The 18,585-nt window shown below is 54.8% G+C and overlaps 2 protein-coding genes across 3 annotated transcripts; both read left to right on the forward strand.

Annotated features, from left to right (window-relative positions):
• The first annotated feature begins 988 nt into the window (after positions 1–988).
• Positions 989–13,267, forward strand: IP6K3 (inositol hexakisphosphate kinase 3). Of its 2 annotated transcripts, none has more exons than XM_082296085.1 (6): positions 989–1,502; positions 4,898–5,266; positions 8,923–9,142; positions 10,230–10,402; positions 11,037–11,212; positions 11,879–13,267. In XM_082296085.1, exons 1-6 carry the CDS (start codon positions 1,385–1,387, stop codon positions 12,329–12,331), a joined length of 1,509 nt encoding a protein of 502 aa, XP_082152211.1. In that variant the 5' UTR covers positions 989–1,384; the 3' UTR covers positions 12,332–13,267. The 2 variants fall into 2 exon arrangements, with proteins under 2 accessions (XP_082152211.1, XP_082152212.1); XM_082296086.1 differs by lacking the exon at positions 989–1,502 and adding an exon at positions 3,090–3,314.
• A 1,191-nt stretch (positions 13,268–14,458) lies between these two features.
• On the forward strand, positions 14,459–18,139 carry UQCC2 (ubiquinol-cytochrome c reductase complex assembly factor 2). Its single transcript, XM_082295955.1, has 4 exons — positions 14,459–14,606; positions 16,803–16,877; positions 17,197–17,266; positions 17,961–18,139. Exons 1-4 carry the CDS (start codon positions 14,469–14,471, stop codon positions 18,053–18,055), a joined length of 378 nt encoding a protein of 125 aa, XP_082152081.1. The 5' UTR covers positions 14,459–14,468; the 3' UTR covers positions 18,056–18,139.
• The last annotated feature ends 446 nt before the right edge of the window (positions 18,140–18,585 follow it).

The following is an 18,585-nucleotide window of genomic DNA, read 5'->3' on the forward strand; positions in this document are numbered from 1 at the left end:
CTTCCTACCAGCTCTGGGATGGTTGGATTTAAAGCCTGGCGCGTTTGGGGTTTGCAGCCTGGCTTGGCTGCTCTTAGGGGGCTGTTGGAGCTGGGGGCTGCAGCAGGTGAAGGACAGAACAAGTGCAGGATGTTGGGACCAGCTGGGCACAGGAGGGGAGCTGCTCTGGAGTCCTGCCCTGCTCTGTCTGCCCTGGAGGAGGAATCACCAAGACCAGCTGGGCTCAGGGGACAGGAGAAAGGAGAAGCAGCAGCCCCCACGTCTGGCTGTGCAGAGTGCTCAGATCAGCTGTTTCTCCTTCCCAAATCAACCTTATTAAAATAAAACCCCAAATAAAAAAGCGCTTTCCTGAGCTCAGATTCCAACACGCAGCAGAGTGAAGCCAGGCCTTGGGAATCTGGGTCTTTCTTTCATCCTTGTCTTTAATCTCAGCCTCTGCCCCCACCATCAGTTCGATCCCTCTGCTCATCCTGAGCCTGTTTTCTGCCCTCCAGAGAATTTCCACATCCACCAATCCTTATCCCAACCGCAAGGTTTTCTCCTCCGGCACTTCCCCCATGGCATCCCTGGGGGGCCCAGGCCTAGGCACAGCTTTGCTGAAGTCCTCAAGTTCCTGCTGGGGACCTGGGGTGAGAGTGGGCACCGTCCCCTCCTTGTCCTGGCTGCTGCCCAGGCTGGATGTTCCTTGTGATTCCCTAAAAAACACGTAGATCCCATTTTTTTGGGGTGCAGGGGCTGGCATGAGCCCTTGGCACATGCTGGACAGGACAGCGGGGCCTGGGGGGCACACGCTGTCCTTGAGTGGCTGCAGGGCACAGCGTGGCCCTGGCAGGAAGCTCCCTGGGACTTTTCCATTCCCCACACGGCTCCTGAGCCCTGACGTGTCTCTTTTCCCAGCACGAGGTTGTTGGCAGGGCCGGAGCTCTGGATCCGCTCACCTCCTGCCCGGCTCTGGGCAAACCCCGGCCTTGCCCCGCTTTGCCCACGCCTTTTCTTTGCCGCAAAGGGGGGTTTGGTGTCCCCCAGCCCCTCTCAGCACCCCTCTCCTCTTGCATCTCCCTGGGGTGTTTTTCCCTGGTTTGGGAGCTCTGGGAAGCTCCAGGCCTCTCCCAGTGTCAGCCCACTCTGCAGCGAGGTGACAAACCCGCTGGGGGCCGAGCTGAGGGGGAGCTCCGAGGAAAACAGATGGACAAATCCCCAGTTGTTTTCCTGGAGAGCCGATTGCCCAAGACAGCTGGAGCACACGGCCGGTTCCTCTCGCTCTGTTCCGAGCCCTTCACGCGGTTGTTTCCCCGTCCCACCCAGGGTGTTTCTCCATGGCACAGCCCCGCTGGAATGTCAGCTGGACATTCCGGGCTCCTGCCAGCGCCGACGCAGTCGGGCCATGCCCAAATGTTCCCTCATTCCTCCCTCTGGAGCCGCAGCGAGAAGCAGCGAGGAACGCGGCACAGGCAGCGCCCCGAGGCTCGGATGCAGCCCCCGGCCGACACCGGCACCCACAGGTGAGGTCCGGGCCGGATTCCAGGGCAGGATGGATGGGGAAGGATGGACACGGCTTTGGAGGGGGGTGGGATGTTGTCAGGAAGGCTCTGGCTGGCGGGAAGGGACGGGAGCAGCAGGGACAGCCAGCGCTCGGGGCTGGTGGGAACCTCTGGAGTGCCCCTGCAGCTGGTGGCTCTCGGTTCTCCGTGGCGCTCACGGAATGGCTGGGAAGTGTTTGGATGGGAAGTGGCGGGGAGGGAGGTGCTGTGGAAGGGAGAAAGTGGGCAGGGGGGTGAGACAACCTGTGCCCTTTTCTGCGGGGTGTGGTGGCACTGGGCCCATGGTGGCACCGAGCCCATGATGGCCCCGGGTCCTTGGCGGCCCCAGGTGCCAGCTCTGGGGCTCCATTCAGGGCTGGTTTGGGCTCCAGGTGAGCTCCAGCACTGGGAGCTGTGCACACACACATCTCAGCCACGTTCTTTTCTTGCCTTTTAATGAAGAAAAGAAAATAATCTGCAGCCCCTGCAGTGCTTGGGACCTGACTTTGGAGCTCTGGGATGCTCTGGGAGCAGGGCAGTGGCCATGAGGAGTGACACTGGGAGCAGGGCCTGTGCACGGAGATCTTGTTTGTAGAGAGGTTTTGCATTTTAATATTCCCGGGTGTTTCTGCCACAAGGAGCCAGCTCAGCCTGGCTGTGCATTTCCCCTGGGGCCACACGAGTCCTGTTTGGGATGGGATGGGATGGGATGGGATGGGATGGGATGGGATGGAGTAGGTGCTACTCAAAGATTAGAGAATTTAATCTGCCTGGTTCCTTTTGGCTCAGTTTGGTGTTGGGAATAAAAAAACCTGTTCAGCTGAGGCTCCTCTGACATTTGGCCCTGCCTGGGAGCAGGGGTGGGAGGTGACAGTGCCAGGGGAGCAGCAGCACTGTCCCCAACACTAGGGCACAGCTCATCCAGCTCCAGCCCTGCCACGAGCAGGGACATCTTCCGTGGTTTCTCCCAATCCCCATCCCTTTCCTGGAGAATGGAATGTTTCTCTTCCATGCAGAGAAATATCCTCCACATTCTCCTTCCCCGATATTTCCTGGCTCACCTCCACCTGCAGCACCTGAGCTGCTTTTCCTTTAGCTGGGGGAAAAACACTGACGGATTCTGGTTTTGCTTGGAGGGTCCGGATTTATCTGTAATTCCGTGTATTTTTAGTGACGTAAATATCTCTTGGCATTTGCGATACCTTGAGCCAGTGGAAGTGATTTATTTCGAGTGTCTTGTTTCAGGGGAGCTCAGTGTTTGCAGGAACATTTATCTGCTCCGAATGGATGAGCTGCTTCCCAGCAGAAACTCCCAGAAAAGAACCTCCTTCTCCTACCGCAAATCCTGCGCCGAGTTTGGCTTGGGAGGAAACATTCGGAGCTTTATCAAATTGTGGATGTTTTTCTCCCAAAGTCCCTTCGCAATGCCAAGGCTGCCAGAGCTGTCAGGGGGTTGTGTCAGCTGAGGCTCAGCCTTGGACTGTCTCGGAAGCAAGAAAGGATTTAAGTCGTGTTGTTCCCTGCTCCAAAGAGGTGTTATGACAAATCCGCTTGCTTTTGGCTTTTCTCCTTCTTTTTGATGATGGGAGGAAGGGGGGAGGCGGGGGGAAAGCCGCACAAAACAAACCACAACAAACCTGCGGTTCCTGAGGCAGAAAATCCTCTTTAAAAATTGCCACAACTTAACAAAATGCTGAATGCTTTTATTACCGCCCGGGAAGGCTCGGAGGAGCCGCTTTCTTCCCAGCTGGAAAGTGCTCGGCTCGGGGGCCTGGCTTTGTTCCTCCGGGGAAGGTAATTGTAGAGCAGGAATTCCTCCACAAAGAGGAATAATGGGACGGGAAAAACCCCACCCTGGGGAGCTGCTGGTGCGTTCGGAGGTGGGAGTGGTTCTTCCCTGCCTTCAGCCCACTCCATCCCACTGCTCCAGGTGGGAAACAAAGAGGGCACCTGCGCCAGGTGTTTTTTCCTTGGGGGTTAATCCCAGCAGGAGGGGCAGGGGAGATTTTCCACAGAGGTGCAAGGGACCCAGAAGGATCACCGAGTCCACCTCCTGAGCTCTGGCTCCTCGCTGCAGGATGGGGAACATGCGGTGTGCCAGTGGATCCGGCTCCCGGCTCAGCGCTGGCTCCAGGGAAAGCCCGAGCTGCCCTTCCCGCAGAGCCCGCGCCCACCATGGGAAGCTCCGGGTGCCTCCAGGAGGTGCCACCATCCCTGTGCTGTTCCCTGGTTCCTGCTCAAGGAGGGGTGACAGAGCTGCCCTGGTCACTTCTGGCCCGTGGGGCTGGCAGGGGTGGAGCTGCTCACCTGGCAGCACATCCTGGAGGCTTTCCTGGCAGAACTGGAGCTTCCAAAGGCGTTCTTGTCCCCTGCACTGGGGTTCTGCTGGCAAAAACGGGGTGCAAAACTCCCCAGGTTGTGCTGAAGCTGGAACAATCAGGAGAAAGGGCCTGTGCTCACATGGACCCATCCTCAAATTATGATTTTAATCCTTTTTTCCCATCCCTGTGAATTTGGGATGTGGAGTGTCCATCTCTGGTGTGAAGCCAGGCTGCTCCAGCACCAACATCAGCTCCTTTTTGTCTTCCTGGGTGCCTGTGGGATTCAATTCCTGATGTCCAAGAGCCATCCATGGGCTCCCTGTGAGGAATGAGGGAAGGAGCGGGTGTTGGTGGGTGCTGCTGCTGAGGACGTACCACGGATGTGCTCCGTGCTTTTCCTACGTCGCTGCTTTAGAGCCGAGACTTGTTGCTGTCAGAATCAAGGAGGAATTTCTGGAACCAGGCATGGATCTATTGCTGGGTGCAGGGCAGGGTGGAGAGCTGGGTGTGAACCCTGTGGGTGCTGGTGTGATACATCCCCATCCCCCCATGTGTGTGTGTGTCAGCCTGGAAGGAAATGCTCCCGCTGCTGCTCCGGTGTTAAATTCCAGGGAATGGCCCAAACTGAGGTTTCTGTGGAAGGTGCAGAAACTGTTGCTCACCCCACCCGCAGCGTTGTAGGGCAGAGGAGTGCCTGGGGACGTGCAGGGGCTTTGTAACAACGCTCCTGTGCAGGGAATGCCCAAGGGAAGGCCTGGGACCGTCTTGCCACGGTCTGTGGGACAAACTGGGGCTGTTGCACAGCATCAGTGCAGGGTGTCAGTAACCTGCAAGGAATCCCTCATCCTGCTGCCTTGATGAGGCCACTGCTTTAATTCACAGCTCTTCTTGATCGCTGTCTCTTGTCCCCAACACATTGAAATTGGGGCTTTCCTGGACTCTGTGTGTCAGCCTGGGGCTCCCTGCCAGCCCCTGGGCACTGACAGATCTCATCCCCACCCAGCTGCTGGGTGACCCTTCTCCTCTAATTCCTTAATTCCCTCTTTTTTTTTGCAGATTTCATCGGTGAAAGCCCAGCGTGGGGGAAAACCCAGCGTGGGGGAAATACCAGAGTGGGTGAAAAGCGTCCCAGCGTGAGTGAAAACTGGCCCAGCACTGCCCACCCCAGCCGGCGTTTCCCACCTCCGTGTGCTGCTGCTGAAGGGGCTCGGGCTGTGCCTGGCACCATGGTGGGTCAGAGCCCCCTGGGCCCTGGCGAGGGCAGGGCTGCCGTGCTGCTGCAGCCCTTCGTGCACCAGGTGGGCGGCCACACGAGCATGCTGACCTACGACGAGCACACCATCTGCAAGCCCCTGGTGTCACAGGAGCTGAGCTTCTACGAGTCCCTGCCCCTGGCCATGAGACAGTTCACGCCTCAGTACAAAGGTAAGGGGAGCTACAGAGCACTCGCCTTCCTGAAAAGCATCCCCAGCTGCTGCAGGTGAGACCTTTCTAGGCACAGAGGATTCTCCTGCCCATCCCTCCACTTGCTGCCCCATCCCTGCCCCCATTCCCAGCTGGATTTCTCAGCCCAGCCCCTGGAAAGCAGCACTGGGAGAGCAGCACCAGTATTCTTTAAAGATATCCCCCCTCCCTTCTCTTTCTTATCCCCTCAGTATTTTCTGCTTTTGCTGCCAGACTTGTGCTGCTCATAAAGCTCCTGACCCTGGCTTTTGGGGGAGGCAAGAAGCTCGGTTGTCACGTAAAAAACTTAAAATATCTCTTGGTCCTTCGGTGTTACAGAAAAGAGCTCAGTCAGCCACGGCTCCAATGCGCTTCCAGCCCAATCTCTCCCTTTCCCAGAAAGTCAGGGGCCTCTGCAGATTTATGGGACAATATTAAAAAGATGCTTAAGGGAGAAAAGTTTCCTCTGAGCGGTTTCCTCTGGCAGGAGCCGGGGTTTGGTGCTGCAGCGCTGGGCCCTCACTGATAAAGCTGTTGGACAGTCCCAGTTTAACCAGTCCAGGGGTGCCCTGGTTGTTCAAACCTTTTTGTCTTTTCCCCTCCTGTTTCAAATCCCTGAGAGTTTTATGATGAGGGGTAATTAAAAAACAATTCTCCTCCACTCTGGCATTGGGCTCACGGGTTTTTTCCTCTCCTGGCTGTCCCAGCCCTGCTGCCAGGCAGTGAAAGAGGTGCAACGCTTTCCCATGGGGATGATGAGGGGGAGGAGCACCCAGGGGGATGATCCTGGTGGCTCCATCCCCCATTCACACGTATCCACGTACCTCATTTCTATTCTTGGGCTGTGGGAACAGCCCCAGGACCATTATGTAATGGTGACATTCTGTGCCATGGGGACATTCTGTGTAATGGTGACGTTTGCTACAATGGGGATCAAATACCATTCAAGTCTCACCCCGAGCCCGTGGCTTTTCCTGCTCACCTCACCCATGTCAGGCAGTTTGCTGACCTTGAGACCGACTTTTATCCCCTTTGAAGGCCCTGCCTGCCCCAGTTGAGCTCTCAGGGGGATGCTGGGCTTGTTTTCCAGCCCAGTTCTGCTCAGGTTCCCATCACCCTCAGCAGTAAATGAATGTGCTTGTAAATACAAAAATAAACCCACCAGGGCAGAGTTACAGAGTGAAACCTCCTGAGAGCCTCTGGGATGCCACCAGCATGGTGACAGCATCCAGAAATACCCTCTGGCTCCTCGCTGGTGCCAGCAGGAGGGGGATTGGGGTGTCAGTGACACCAAAGGCCAGCACAGACAGGCACCCAAAGGTTTTTGAGAGATGTTTGCCCGCTGCAGCAAAGGAGGAGCTCTGGGGGGTGTCTGCCATGCAGAGGTCATGGCAGGACATGTGCAAACCCCCGTGGAACCACCCTGGGAAACAAAAAGCACTTTTCAGGCTGAGCTGTAGGTTTTTTGAAGGCTGAATTTCCAGCTGGGAGGGGGGAGAGGATCACATTCCCTTCCAATTTAACGCTCGGTTCTCGCCTTTGAAAATCTCCCCATTAATTTTCATGTTAATGGCTCATATTTAACAACTCTTACTTGCATGCTATATATAAGCTTTTTGGGGCCAGCCCGTCAGCACTATGCAAATGAGCACAGCCCTGCTGACTGCAGCCAGGAACTGGGACAGTTTTTAAGGTTGTGGTGTTTGGAATCGAGGGCTCCGGTCGCCTCCCAGTGACTTTTTAAAATGAAAAAGGCTTTGATTTAGGCAAAACACACTGGCTTTTTTTTCTTCTTCTTTTCCCCTGCCTACATCCCCTGAAAATCTGCAGCAGGCATCCAGGCTGAGAGGAGATTTGTTAGATCTCAGAAATACGGATTTTTTAAGAATGGGACTTAGGGAAAAGATAATGCTGGAGCCTGAGAAAGATGGAACTCCCTGAGCTCGCCACAGAGGGCTGGGAGGACTAAAAATATTCCTTGCCCCTAATGAAGGTTTGCAGCCCCTCAGCTCCCTTGGCAGAGCAGCTTGGGTAGATTTCCCCCCATTTTTGTGCAAACTCAGCCTGTTTAGCCTAGCCCGTTCACAAAAATGCTGATTGTACAGCAAAGGGCCCAGGAATGGTTGTGGTGAGCAAAGGGAGGGAAAAGCATCCAAAGCCAGGGTTTTGGGGTGCAGGACCCGGCGAGGGATGGGCTCCCCAGCCCAGCAGGGGTGGCTGCAGGGACAGTTCAGGTGGGGAAACCCCTCTGAGCCAGCAGAACCCGGCTGGCACAGGAGGCAAAGCCTTGTGTCGGTGTTTGCTCACTGTAATCACACTTGAAATGGAAAGAAGGGGCTTTGCACGTTTATTTGCTTTGGCACCTTTGCTTGGGAGAGCAGAACTGTTTGTTGAGCTGCTGAGATCATCTCCCCACATGCCCAGCGGACCTGGTGAGGATGCCCTGGGCACAGCTGGATCCAGCCCAGCTCCCCCCATGCCCAGCAGAGCCCCTGGGCACAGCTGGATCCAGCCCAGCTCCCCCCATGCCCAGCAGAGCCCCTGGGCACAGCTGGATCCAGCCCAGCTCCCCCCATGCCCAGCAGAGCCCCTGGGCACAGCTGGATCCAGCCCAGCTCCCAGTGTCCCCAGCTGGGCTCTCTCCAGTGCTGCTCGTGCTGGTCCCCCCGCCCTGCCCCTGGTCCTTGTCCTCTTTGGGACCTAAAGGGCCGTGCTCTACCGACGCCCCCGGAGCGTGGGGAGGCTCAGGCGGCCCTGCGGAGCTGCGGGAGCGGAGTGGCGTTATCAGCCTTTCCCAGAAAGGTCAGAGCCGGCTGCAGAGCGATCCGTGGCCATTCCTGCGCTGTCATTTGAGACGCACAGACAGCCGGCCCCGTGCCAGGGATGGGCTCGCACTGGGCTGGTGGACTGGCTGGCATTTGAGCCCTGTGATTCCTGTCAGAGACAGGGAAAATTGGAATGTTCAAATGCAGAATGGTGTTTTAAGCACTCGGGGTGGAAAAAAATAACCTCCAGTCACAGTCCTGGTCCCTGTCGGGCACGAACACCGGACGTGTGACAAGCCAGCCCTCTATGGGATATCTGGGTGCTGGTCCTTGGTGCTGGGGGAAGGACACGACGACCACGACAATGTGTGGGCAGCACTGCCAGCCCATGGCCACATCCCTGCCCTGCTCCTTGGGCTCTCCAATTAAAGGAAGCAGTTGGCACGCTGGGTGTCCTTGGAAAATGCCTTGTCCCCAACCCTCCCTTTGCTTCCTGCCAATGAAAAGTGTTTCCAGTCTTGTGCTCTTTAAAAAGCACTTAAATCCCTTGTGATAAATAAGCTGAGAGCTCCTGATCTGGAGCAGGGGGCTTTTCTGGGTCACCTGGGGCACAGCAGAGCCCAGAAGGGTGGGGGACAAAGGAATGTGGGGTTCAGAGGAGACAGGTTTCAAACTGAGCCTCGAGAGGGGGAACACGTGAAAATCCTGAGAGTATTTTCCAGCGACTCAGACTAAATGTGTTTATTTGGCTTGAAATCAGAGTGGGATCAGTAAAAGGCCACCAAAAACATGAGGTGGTGGCAAGGTGGTGGCCAGGCCTCTGTGCTACCCCACAGGCTCATCTCTGGCTCATTTGTTTTCCCCTCTGTCCAGGCATTGTGTCCGTGCACCTCAAGAAGGACAGCCTTGGCAACCTGACCCTGATCGCCAGCCCCGGCCTGGGGCAGCCGGACAGCTGCGGCCGCCTGGACAGCGCCGGCGGTGACCCCGCGGTCACCCTATGGCACAAATGCAAGTGGACGGCCAGTGCCAGCAGTGAGCATGGGCTCGTCAAGTGGAGCCACAGTCAGGTCACCAAGACCTTCAAAGACAGGTGAGGGTCTGTCACTCCCTGCAAACCTCCTGGCTGGCATCTGCCACTGGGCTGGGGTGGGGTTTGGGAGGGGTTTGGTGGCCCAGCTCTGGGTTCAGGGCAAAAGCAGTGCCCAGCTGAGGTGCAGAACAGCAGAGCCAAGCCCTGTGTGTGTAGTTCTGCTCTTCCCTGGTGTGGGGATGGAGTGGGGGGGATCTGGGATGTTGTTGCTCAAATATCTGCCTCAAATTCTGCTCTAAAGCCCATTCCTTGGAGCACAGCATGCTCCAGGAGAGGGAGGCCCCGGGAGAAAAGTCACTGAGCATGGAATGTCCCTCTGCTGGCAACAGAGGGGCTTCTGTCCCATCCCATCCCATCCCACCCCTTCCCATCCCATCCCACCCCATCCCATCCCATCCCATCCCATCCCATCCCACCCCTTCCCATCCCATCCCACCCCATCCCGCCCCATCCCAGAGCTCTCCCAGTAAGGCACCCAGTGCTGCCAGCACCTCCGTTTCACTGAGGTTTTCTGCAGGACATCCTTCATCCCAAACTGGTTCAGAGCAGCCCTGGGCCAGCTGGGACTGAAGGTGGAATATTCCTGCCATGGAGCCACTGCCTTTGGAGCGATGGGAGTGCTGGAGTTGGGATGAGCGAGACCAAGGAATGACCCCCCAGGAGAACAGATCTCCTCATCACTCTGTCCCTCCCTCCCCTCCCTGGAGCCAGCCCCTCCAAATTGGGAACCATTGCCATTGTTGGACCATTTGCCTGTGCTGTGCCCATTAGGTGGATAAATAGAGATCCCTGGCTGCTGGGGCTGTGAATGGCTTTTCATGGGAGCCATGAAATTATAATTCAACCACTTTGAATTATAATGAAAAAAAGTATTGGCAGGCAGCAATAGCTGGCTTTCTGAAAATTACTGTTATGGAGTAACAAAGGATCTCTGCAGGTTGGCCATGATCAATATGTTTCCTTTTGAGAGTCCCTGAAAATCCACCTTATCAAGTTCGAGGCTCTACAGAAAAAAAAAAAAGAGGGAAGGGAATATTCTCCTCTGGAGCTCATAAACCCGACGTGTCCCTTTGTGTGCTTTGTCTAGCTGCCCTGGGAAGAAGCTTTTGAGGACAGACCTTCAGTACCACACAGATTCCCTTTTGGAAGATGCAAATGGAAAGCAGCCAGAAAGGAAGAGCTACAACCCCTGGGGACTGCACTGTCACCGGCAGCACCTGAACCGCATGTCCTCCAAGCATAACGAGAACAAACTTCAGCGTATCCTTTCTCCTCTCTCCCCTCCAGCACAGTCCTGGCCACAAGTAATAGCTGGAAATCAATGTAGGGTTTATTGCAGTGGGATGCATCCCCTCCTCTGCACAGACTCTGGGAAGATAAGGAATATTCTCTGTTATCTTCTGCTGCTGTTTAAAAAAAAAAAAAAAAGAAAATGAAAAAAACCACCCATTTCCCATAAAGAGTTCTCAGCAGAAGTCAAGGATCCCCTTGGCATGCATTTAAAAACACAACTATACAGGAATTAGCAGCTGCCTCGCCTTTTATTTCCCTATTACACTTCATTACCCACCAGTCATGTGAGTAATAGAGTTTAACAACTTCCCCCACCCACCGGAGCGAGCTCGGTACCGAGGGAAGGTGTCGGAGTGACAGCCCAGGGCTACGGTGTCACCGGAGAATGGAGCTGTTGGGGCTTTAATTGGTAGGGCTGTAGTACAGTAAATTAACTGGAATTGGCAGCGAGAGGCCCATAGCAATGACACGTCGGAGAAATTGGCTCAGAAAGTCTCATTACAGTTGTGAGCTGTTATGGAGAGTGTCAGCAGTTGCTTTGATTTAAGGCCTCTTTCAATTAGAATTTAAAAGTATCGGGTTTCCCTTAACTCGTGCTCAGAGTTTCTCCTGCTGGAAAACGTCGTGTCCAAGTACAGCTATCCCTGCATCCTGGACCTGAAGATGGGGACTCGGCAACACGGAGATGACGCCTCGGAGGAGAAGAAAGCCCGGCACATCAAGAAGTGTGAGCAGAGCACCTCGGCATCGCTGGGCGTGCGCATCTGCGGGATGCAGGTAAAGCCTCCATCCCCTCGGTGTGTGTCCCACACACGGCTTGGAACCGAGCTGGAGTCTCCAGGGGTTCTTGGCTGGTGTGAACTGAAGTGGTTTTATTCTCTCTTCTCCCCAAACATGGGTTGTAAGAAGTGGTCACTTGGCTCTGTGTCCTCTCAGAGAGGGTGTGAAATATGGCACATTTAGGGTGACCCTTTCTCTGTGCCACTGCCACCAGTGTGAGCAGCTGGAACCATTTACCCCATCTGAGAAGCTGCTTTGACACACAGATTCCTGCTCAGCTCTTGGCTGCTGCCCATAAAGACCCCAAAAAGCACCACATTGCCCCACTCGTGCTTTCACTGAGCCGCCCCATCTTGGAGCTGTGAGAGCCAGGGGTTCATTTTGGGCTAAATTTCTCCTGCTGGAAATCCCCACCCTTCCTCCTGGAAACCCAAACCAGCCATTTCCCTCACTCACTATTCCCAAACAGGTTTCAAAACCCTGCCTGAAGGATAATTATGAGAGTAACGAGCGTAGGCACATAGAAAGCAAAATATAAAAAGTCCAAACCCGTGTCCCTTTCTGATCTCTGGCATCTTCCTACGAGCAGAGTTGGACTTCAGTGGCCGTAGTGAATCCCTTGCAACTCAGGCATTTTATGGATTATTCCTCTCTCCCTTCCAGGTTTACCAAGCAGACACTGGCCATTTCCTGTGCAAAGACAAATACTACGGGAGGAAGCTCTCCCCGGAGGGATTCCGGCAGACCCTGCGGCAGTTCCTGTGCAACGGGAACCAGCTGCGCACGGACCTGCTGGAGCCCATCATCCTGCGCCTCAAGGCCCTGCTCTCGGTGATCAGGAAGCAAAGCTCCTACAGGTTCTACTCCAGCTCCCTCCTCATCATTTACGACGGACAGGAGCACAAGGAGAGCGCGGATCATCACCTCCCCTTCCCAAAAACTCACGGCACGAACCCCTCCCGGGTGGATGTGAGGATGATAGACTTTGCCCACACCACCTTCAAAGGCTCCAAGAGCAATCCCAACCCCACCCTGCACGACGGGCCGGACCAGGGCTACATTTTTGGCCTGGAGAACCTCATCAAAATCCTTCAGAACCTGTCAGAAGGGAAATGAGAATTTCTGTGAAACGGCCTGGATTTCCTAGTGACCGATAGCCCTGAAAATCCCACCTGGGGTTGGCTGTGTAGGACCCTCCAGCTGCTGGACGTGGCATGGAACGAGCACGGATAACTGGGGAAGTGCTGAGAACTCTCCGTGTGCCGTCACTGAACTGAAGCGTGGAAAGCAGAGAGCTGGAAGAATCTGTTCTCTCTGCCATCCATCAGAAGATTTATTTTCCTTTCTGGTTTTACTGCTGTCCTTGATTTATTTGTGAGCCAAAGCAAGCATTACTTGGGAAGAGTCTTAATGATAAACCAGGACCTGCTTGCCCCGCAGCCGAGCGGGAGGAGGGGCTTTGGGGCAGGAACGAATGGATGGAGCTTCCCTTTCTGCTCCTGCTCCTCCAACATTCCCAGTGCCCCTGGTCGGGATTCTCTGTGCACATATTCAGACACTCAGACCAAGAGCTGCACCTCGCCAAGCTTTAATCCCTGTGGGGTTATAACAGGGGAATTTTCCACGGATTTTCTAGGAAAGAGGCTCCACTGGGGCTGGAAGTATGGGAATGCGATGACTCTGTCAGCTATCAGCCACAAAAAAACGTTCACATCAAGGGATTTTTGCTTAAAAAAAACAGAAAAAAAAGAAAAAAAGTGTGAGATTGAGTCAGGGACTGGACATCAAAGGTCACCCAGAAATTCTTGGATACAAATACTGCGTGTGCGTGTCTGCGTGTGCGTGTTTGAAGGAGACAGTCACAAAAGACTCTTAAAAATAATGTTTACAGCTTTTGTGGACAGATTTTATGACGATGATGATGGAACAAATGCAATTCCTTCCTGCATGGTGTGGGAAACCTGAAGGAGAACTCCTTGCACAAGGAATAGAGCTACAGAACTCCGCTACCGGGGAGTGGGGATATAAATAAAATTGTGGAAGTAACTCCCACCATTGTCCATCTCTTTTTCCCTCCTGCAGCATCCTTGAGGTACATTATCCTTTGTTTAAGCCTGTAATTTTTTAAGAGAGTCATTATTTCCACAGGTTTGAACACCAGATCCCAAGGGAGACTCTTCACTTGGATTTACAGCAGAAAGCTGGGGAGCTGCTGTAATTTGTAGCTGGAAAATTTAAGACATTTGACCCAGTTGTGTATTTTGTTTGGCCCGGAGTCCACCTGGGAAGACTCTTGTTCACATTATTGCTTGACCACAAACTGTAAAAAAAAGCCACAAACGCCCAATTTCAGTAGGGATTGAGCCACAGATTGTCCTGGCTCATATGAAAAGTCTGTGATACGACTTTGTGGCCTTGTGGAAGAGTTTGTACGGAGCCACCTGAGCATCCCACGGAGCCTCTTGCTGGTGCCCATCAGGACACGGGTGGGATAAGAGATGGATGAGAAGCGCCAGAGCCCCTCGCTGGGCAGCCCCTCACTCTTCACTATTGCACAGAAAACAACAACATGTTGGCTGAATAATTATAAAAAGCCCACCATGCCCTCCTTTTTTACCCCTCATACACCTGCACAGCGTGGCTGCGGCTGCCCCATCCCTCGGAGTGTCCAGGTTGGACACGGCTTGGAGCAATCTGGGATAGTGGAAGGTGTCCGTGCCCGTGGCAGGGGGTGGGATGAGATGGGATTTAAGGTCCCTTCAACTCAAACCATTGTAAATCCTATGAGGAGCAGCTGAGGCAACTGCGAAGGGGTCTCTGAGGCAACAGAGCCGGGAAAGTGGCTCGGCCTGGAGAAAAGGAGGCTCAAGGGGGACCTTGTGGCTCTGCACAACTCCCTGGCAGGAGGGAGCAGCCAGATGGGGGTCGGGCTCTGCTCCCAGGGAACAGGGACAGGAGGAGAGGGAACGGCCTCAGGCTGGGCCAGGGGAGCTTCAGGCTGGAATTTCCCCACGGAAAGGACGGTCAGGCCTTGGAAGGGGCTGCCCAGGATGGTGCTGGAGTCCCCACCCCTGAAGGCGTCCAAGCACCGCCTGGATGTGGCACTCAGCGCGCTGCCAAGGCGGGGATCGGGCACCGTCGGCAGCGGGCGCGGCGGGCGGGACCTTCCCCCCTCAGGCATTCCCGCCCTCCCGCGCCCCCACGTGACCCGGCGGCGGCGCCGCCACGTGACCGGCGCACGTGACCCGGCGCCATGGCCGCCAGCCGGTACCGGCGCTTCCTGCGGCTCTGCGAGGAGTGGCCGGTGGAGGAGACGAAGCGGCAGCGGGACCTGGGCGCGTTCCTGCGGCAGCGGGTGGCGCAGGCCTTCCGCGAGGGCGAGAACACGCCGGTGAGGGGCCGGAGGGCGGCTGGCAGGGTGGCACCCCCGCGGCGCCGGCCTGGGAGGGCGCGGGGAGCGGCCCGGGGTGGCTCTGAGGGGGCTCTGAGGGGCCGGGGACGGAGCGCGGGGTTTGGGGCTCACACGCGGCTCTGCCTCGGGGCTGCACGCCGGGAGGAGGTTGTGCTCGGGGCTTCCTGGGGCTTCGTGGATATTCTGAGCTGGGAGGGAAGGGGAACCACAGGGGTGATGCAGTCCTGCTCGTCCCGGCTCCTCCCGGGCAGGGCAGGAGTGTGAGCACTCGGCAGCCTTTGGGACGCACATCCCGGGAAGCCTTTGGAACACACATCTCCCGGGAAGCCTTTGGAACACACACCTTCCGGGAAGCCTTTGGAACACACACCTTCCGGGAAGCCTTTGGAATGCCGGCCACGGGCTTGTGCCTCCGCGGGGCAAACTGCAGGTTGTGCTCGGGTCAGTGGTTTGTACCCGGGACAAATGGTTGGTGCCCAGGACACCCGGGTTGGTGCCCTTGACACTGGGTTTGTACCCGGGACAGCAGGTTTGTGTCCTGAACACCTGGTTGGTGCCCAGGATAAATGGTTGGTGCCCAGGACAATGGGTTTATACTCAGCACACCTGGTTTGTACCCAGGACAGCTGTATTTTTTCCCTCAGGACATCTGGTTTGTACCCAGTTCTTGCACCCTTTACACCACGTACTTTGGAGAAGCCCACCCCCGTGGTTGTGGGAGTGGGGTACAGAGCTCTGGGAATTTGTCAGCTGTGCTGGAATCCAGTTCATTCCTGTGATCTCCTTACCCCGAGGATGGGATGATGGGATGCTGCAGCACTGCCTGACACTGATGGAATGCAGCGGTTGTACAATTGAATTCCGCCTCCAGCTGTAATTCTGTTGGAGTTTAGGCTTTGCTGCTGAAATAAATTAGGGAATCCGATGCCTGACTTGGCTGCAGACCTTCCCAGGCACGGAGGTGCTGCTGCAGAATGCAAATGTGCCCTTTCTTAGCATAAAAACATTGTTCCAGAGATGCGTTTTCGACCTCAAGGGGCCATTACAGGCTCCTAATCCTGTACTAGTGACCAGAATAGTCTGCAGCAGACATTTTGGGAAGGGTTTATTGCTTTTCCATATGCTCAGGATAGCTTAATGAGTTGCACCAGTTGGCTCCAAAATCCCAAAGCTGCCACTGATCCTGGAAATCTGAATTGATGCCTGCAGCACTGGTGGCAATTTGTGTGTGGAGAGGCTGAATGTGCTGGCAGGAGGAGCTTCTGAGAGGAGAACTAGAGCCACAGGGCCTCTTTAGCAATCTGATGGAATGAGATTTGCTGGATTTCCCGGGGTGGGATGCTGTTTTTGCCACCCTTTTAATGGCTGGATCTGCTGGAGCCTTGTCAGGGGGTGTTTGGGATGGGGCTGCAGGACCCAGGGGCAGTGGCTGTCCCTGTATCCTCTCTCCTGCAGCCGTGCTGAACGAGGAGAGCTTTTCCTTACTGTTCCTACTTCATCCTGACACCTTTCTGCTGATGTTATTCTTACTCTTGACCTGTTTTAACCATTCATGGAGCAGCAACACTGAGTTCTGGTCGAGTTGGGCTCACTGTACAACAAAAAAACCCCAGGAAAAACACTGTAGACTGGAAAAGCAGCTGAGCAGGGGCTGTGCCAGGCAGAGAAACCTGGCACAGGTTGAGGATGAGCCGGATCTTCCAACTGAAATAGAAATCCAGTTACCCTCCAAGCTGTTCGCTGTCATTTGTGCTGATTTCCCTAATCAATTACAGGCTATTTTAAGCCCCCTGCAGGGGATTTCTAACCTGGCACATCGTCCTGTGTGATTCCCTGCAATGAGGCAGGTGACAGAAGCGGCCTCGGAGCAGGAAGGGTCACAGATTTCACAGCACCAGCCAGCAATGTTCTCTGTCCCTGTGTATTCACTGTCAGATCTTGCTGATGCAGAGTTTAAAATCCATTCTGGAAATCCCAGGTGTTGTTATTCCTGCAGACCAAGCTGGTGGGAGATGGAGGGGAAAGACCTGGAGCAGGACAGCAGGAATGCAGCATCCAGCAGTGCACTGGGAATTCTGAGCTGCTCCTTCATGGCTGTTGTCCCTCGGAACGAGGAGGGTTTTTTTGCTGTGGAGGTGTCAAACCAGACTTGTGTGACACTTGTGTCCCCTGCAGATCTCTGACCCCGAGGCCTGTGACCAAATGTACGAGAGCTTAGTCAGGATCCACACCAACTTCTACAAAAACAAGGTGAGAGCTGTGCCACTGGCCACTGGCCCTCTCTTTGGGGGGGAGCCACCACCTGCTGCAGGATTCCTGGGAGTGGCAGCGTTCCTGGGAATGCCTGAGGGACAGCTGAGGGGTGGATGCAGCAGTGCCTGCGCTCACCCAGGGCAGCTGCACAGGGCTCTGCTGTGTGAACAGGGCAGACCTGGCTTTTGGTTTGGATGAACAGAATTCCAGCTGAAAAACAGCTCAGACTGTGCCAGCTGGTGACATTTGTACCCTTTTCATGCACTACAAGTGACTTTTTGGTCTCTCTCCCTCCTTTTCCTGCTCTCCTGGGAAGTACCCACGCCTGAAAGACACCACCTTCACTGGGGTGACAGTGGAGGACTGCAGGATAATCCTGGCCACAGGTACTGCTGCTGGGCTTGGGCTGAGAGGGCAGGGCAGGAGGAGAGGGACATTCTGGTCTTTGGGGTGCCCCCTGCATCCCTTCTCAGTCCCTGTGACTGGAGGGCACCGGTTCTTCCTGCAGTTCTGTGAGGTGTTGGATGAGGAGTAAGCTCAGGAGTGATTCAGTTGAGGAGTAGCTCTGTATTGGGGGGAAGAATCAATTGGATTTTGCACTGGCAGGAGCAGCAGAGGGTTTGCAAAGGCTCTTTGGGGTCAGACAGCAGGATCTGTGTGGAAGGAGCACGTTTGCTACGTCATCCCAACACTGGGCTCAGCTTCTCTTTCACCATCTTCCAATTCCCTTGATATTCCTTCTGTGTCAGACCTTGGTAAGGGGCCGGGTGCAGAAATGCTCTCAGCACATCCTTTATGAAGGGCAGAGCCGGGAGCCAGAGCAGTTTTGTTCTGCTCCAGTTCCTAACTTTGATTGCAGTGCGTGGAAACTGAGTATCAGTTGTTAGTGATAAGAGACTCCCTGCATTGATTGGAAGGGAAACCAACCTCGCCTCAGGCCTGGAATGAAAATTCATTAAGATGAAAAGTCAGGAAAGGAAATTAGGATGGAAGGCAGAGCTGTTTTAAGAGGGTTTCATTCCTCTGCTTTCCTCCTTATCTTCCTCTGGCCCCATCTCTGTCTCCCTTCTCCTTTTGCAGACATTCTGAAACAGATGGAAGACATGAAAAAAGGGACGTGGAAACGACTGCGGGAAAAGTTCTCTGCCAAGAAACCCGAGGAGGACTCGAAGTGAGGGCCCAGCTCTCAGTTTCTCCACTGTACATATCCCTAAAGCTCCGTGTGTTGCCATGATGAATAAAACCACTTATTCCTCTTAGCAACAGCATTTTTGTTCAGCCCTACCCTGTACATTCTTCATATTTAGTGCCTCCTTTTTTTCTGCTGAAAATCTGGGGCAGAGCTTAACACATGCATGCTGGAGCAATGTAGGGAAGGGAACTTTGTGGTGTCAGACCTGGCCCTTTGTATCTCAGAAAATGGAACAAGCAGGAGCTGCCCAGAGGGAGGAGGTGCAGCTTTAAATGTTCTTGTGAAGAGAACAGAGAGGATGTGAAAACCTCTCTGTGCTTGTGTTTGTGTGTCAGCCCAGGGACCGGGGCAGTGGAGGGAGGGAGAACTTTAATCATCACATTTATTTTCCTTCGGAGAAGACGGAGAGGACCGAGGGTGACTTTGCCATGGTGACAGTGGCACTGCACGAGTTTAATTGAGATTTCAATCAGCTGCTGCAGAGCTGCTGCTGCTGCTGGAGGAGCCAGCCCT

This window comes from Coloeus monedula, assembly GCF_965178545.1.
Source record: "Coloeus monedula genome assembly, chromosome: 23".
NCBI classification, from domain to species: Eukaryota; Metazoa; Chordata; class Aves; order Passeriformes; family Corvidae; genus Coloeus; species Coloeus monedula.

Coding starts and splice junctions, on each gene's coding strand:
- IP6K3 (XM_082296085.1), top strand. CDS start 1,385: ATGCCCAAATGTTCCCTCATTCCTCCCTCTGGAGCCGCAGCGAGAAGC. Junction 9,143..10,229: donor ACCAAGACCTTCAAAGACAG/GTGAGGGTCTGT, acceptor TGCTTTGTCTAG/CTGCCCTGGGAAGAAGCTTT. Junction 11,213..11,878: donor TGCGCATCTGCGGGATGCAG/GTAAAGCCTCCA, acceptor TCTCCCTTCCAG/GTTTACCAAGCAGACACTGG.
- UQCC2 (XM_082295955.1), top strand. CDS start 14,469: ATGGCCGCCAGCCGGTACCGGCGCTTCCTGCGGCTCTGCGAGGAGTGG. Junction 14,607..16,802: donor GCGAGGGCGAGAACACGCCG/GTGAGGGGCCGG, acceptor TGTCCCCTGCAG/ATCTCTGACCCCGAGGCCTG. Junction 16,878..17,196: donor CCAACTTCTACAAAAACAAG/GTGAGAGCTGTG, acceptor TCTCCTGGGAAG/TACCCACGCCTGAAAGACAC.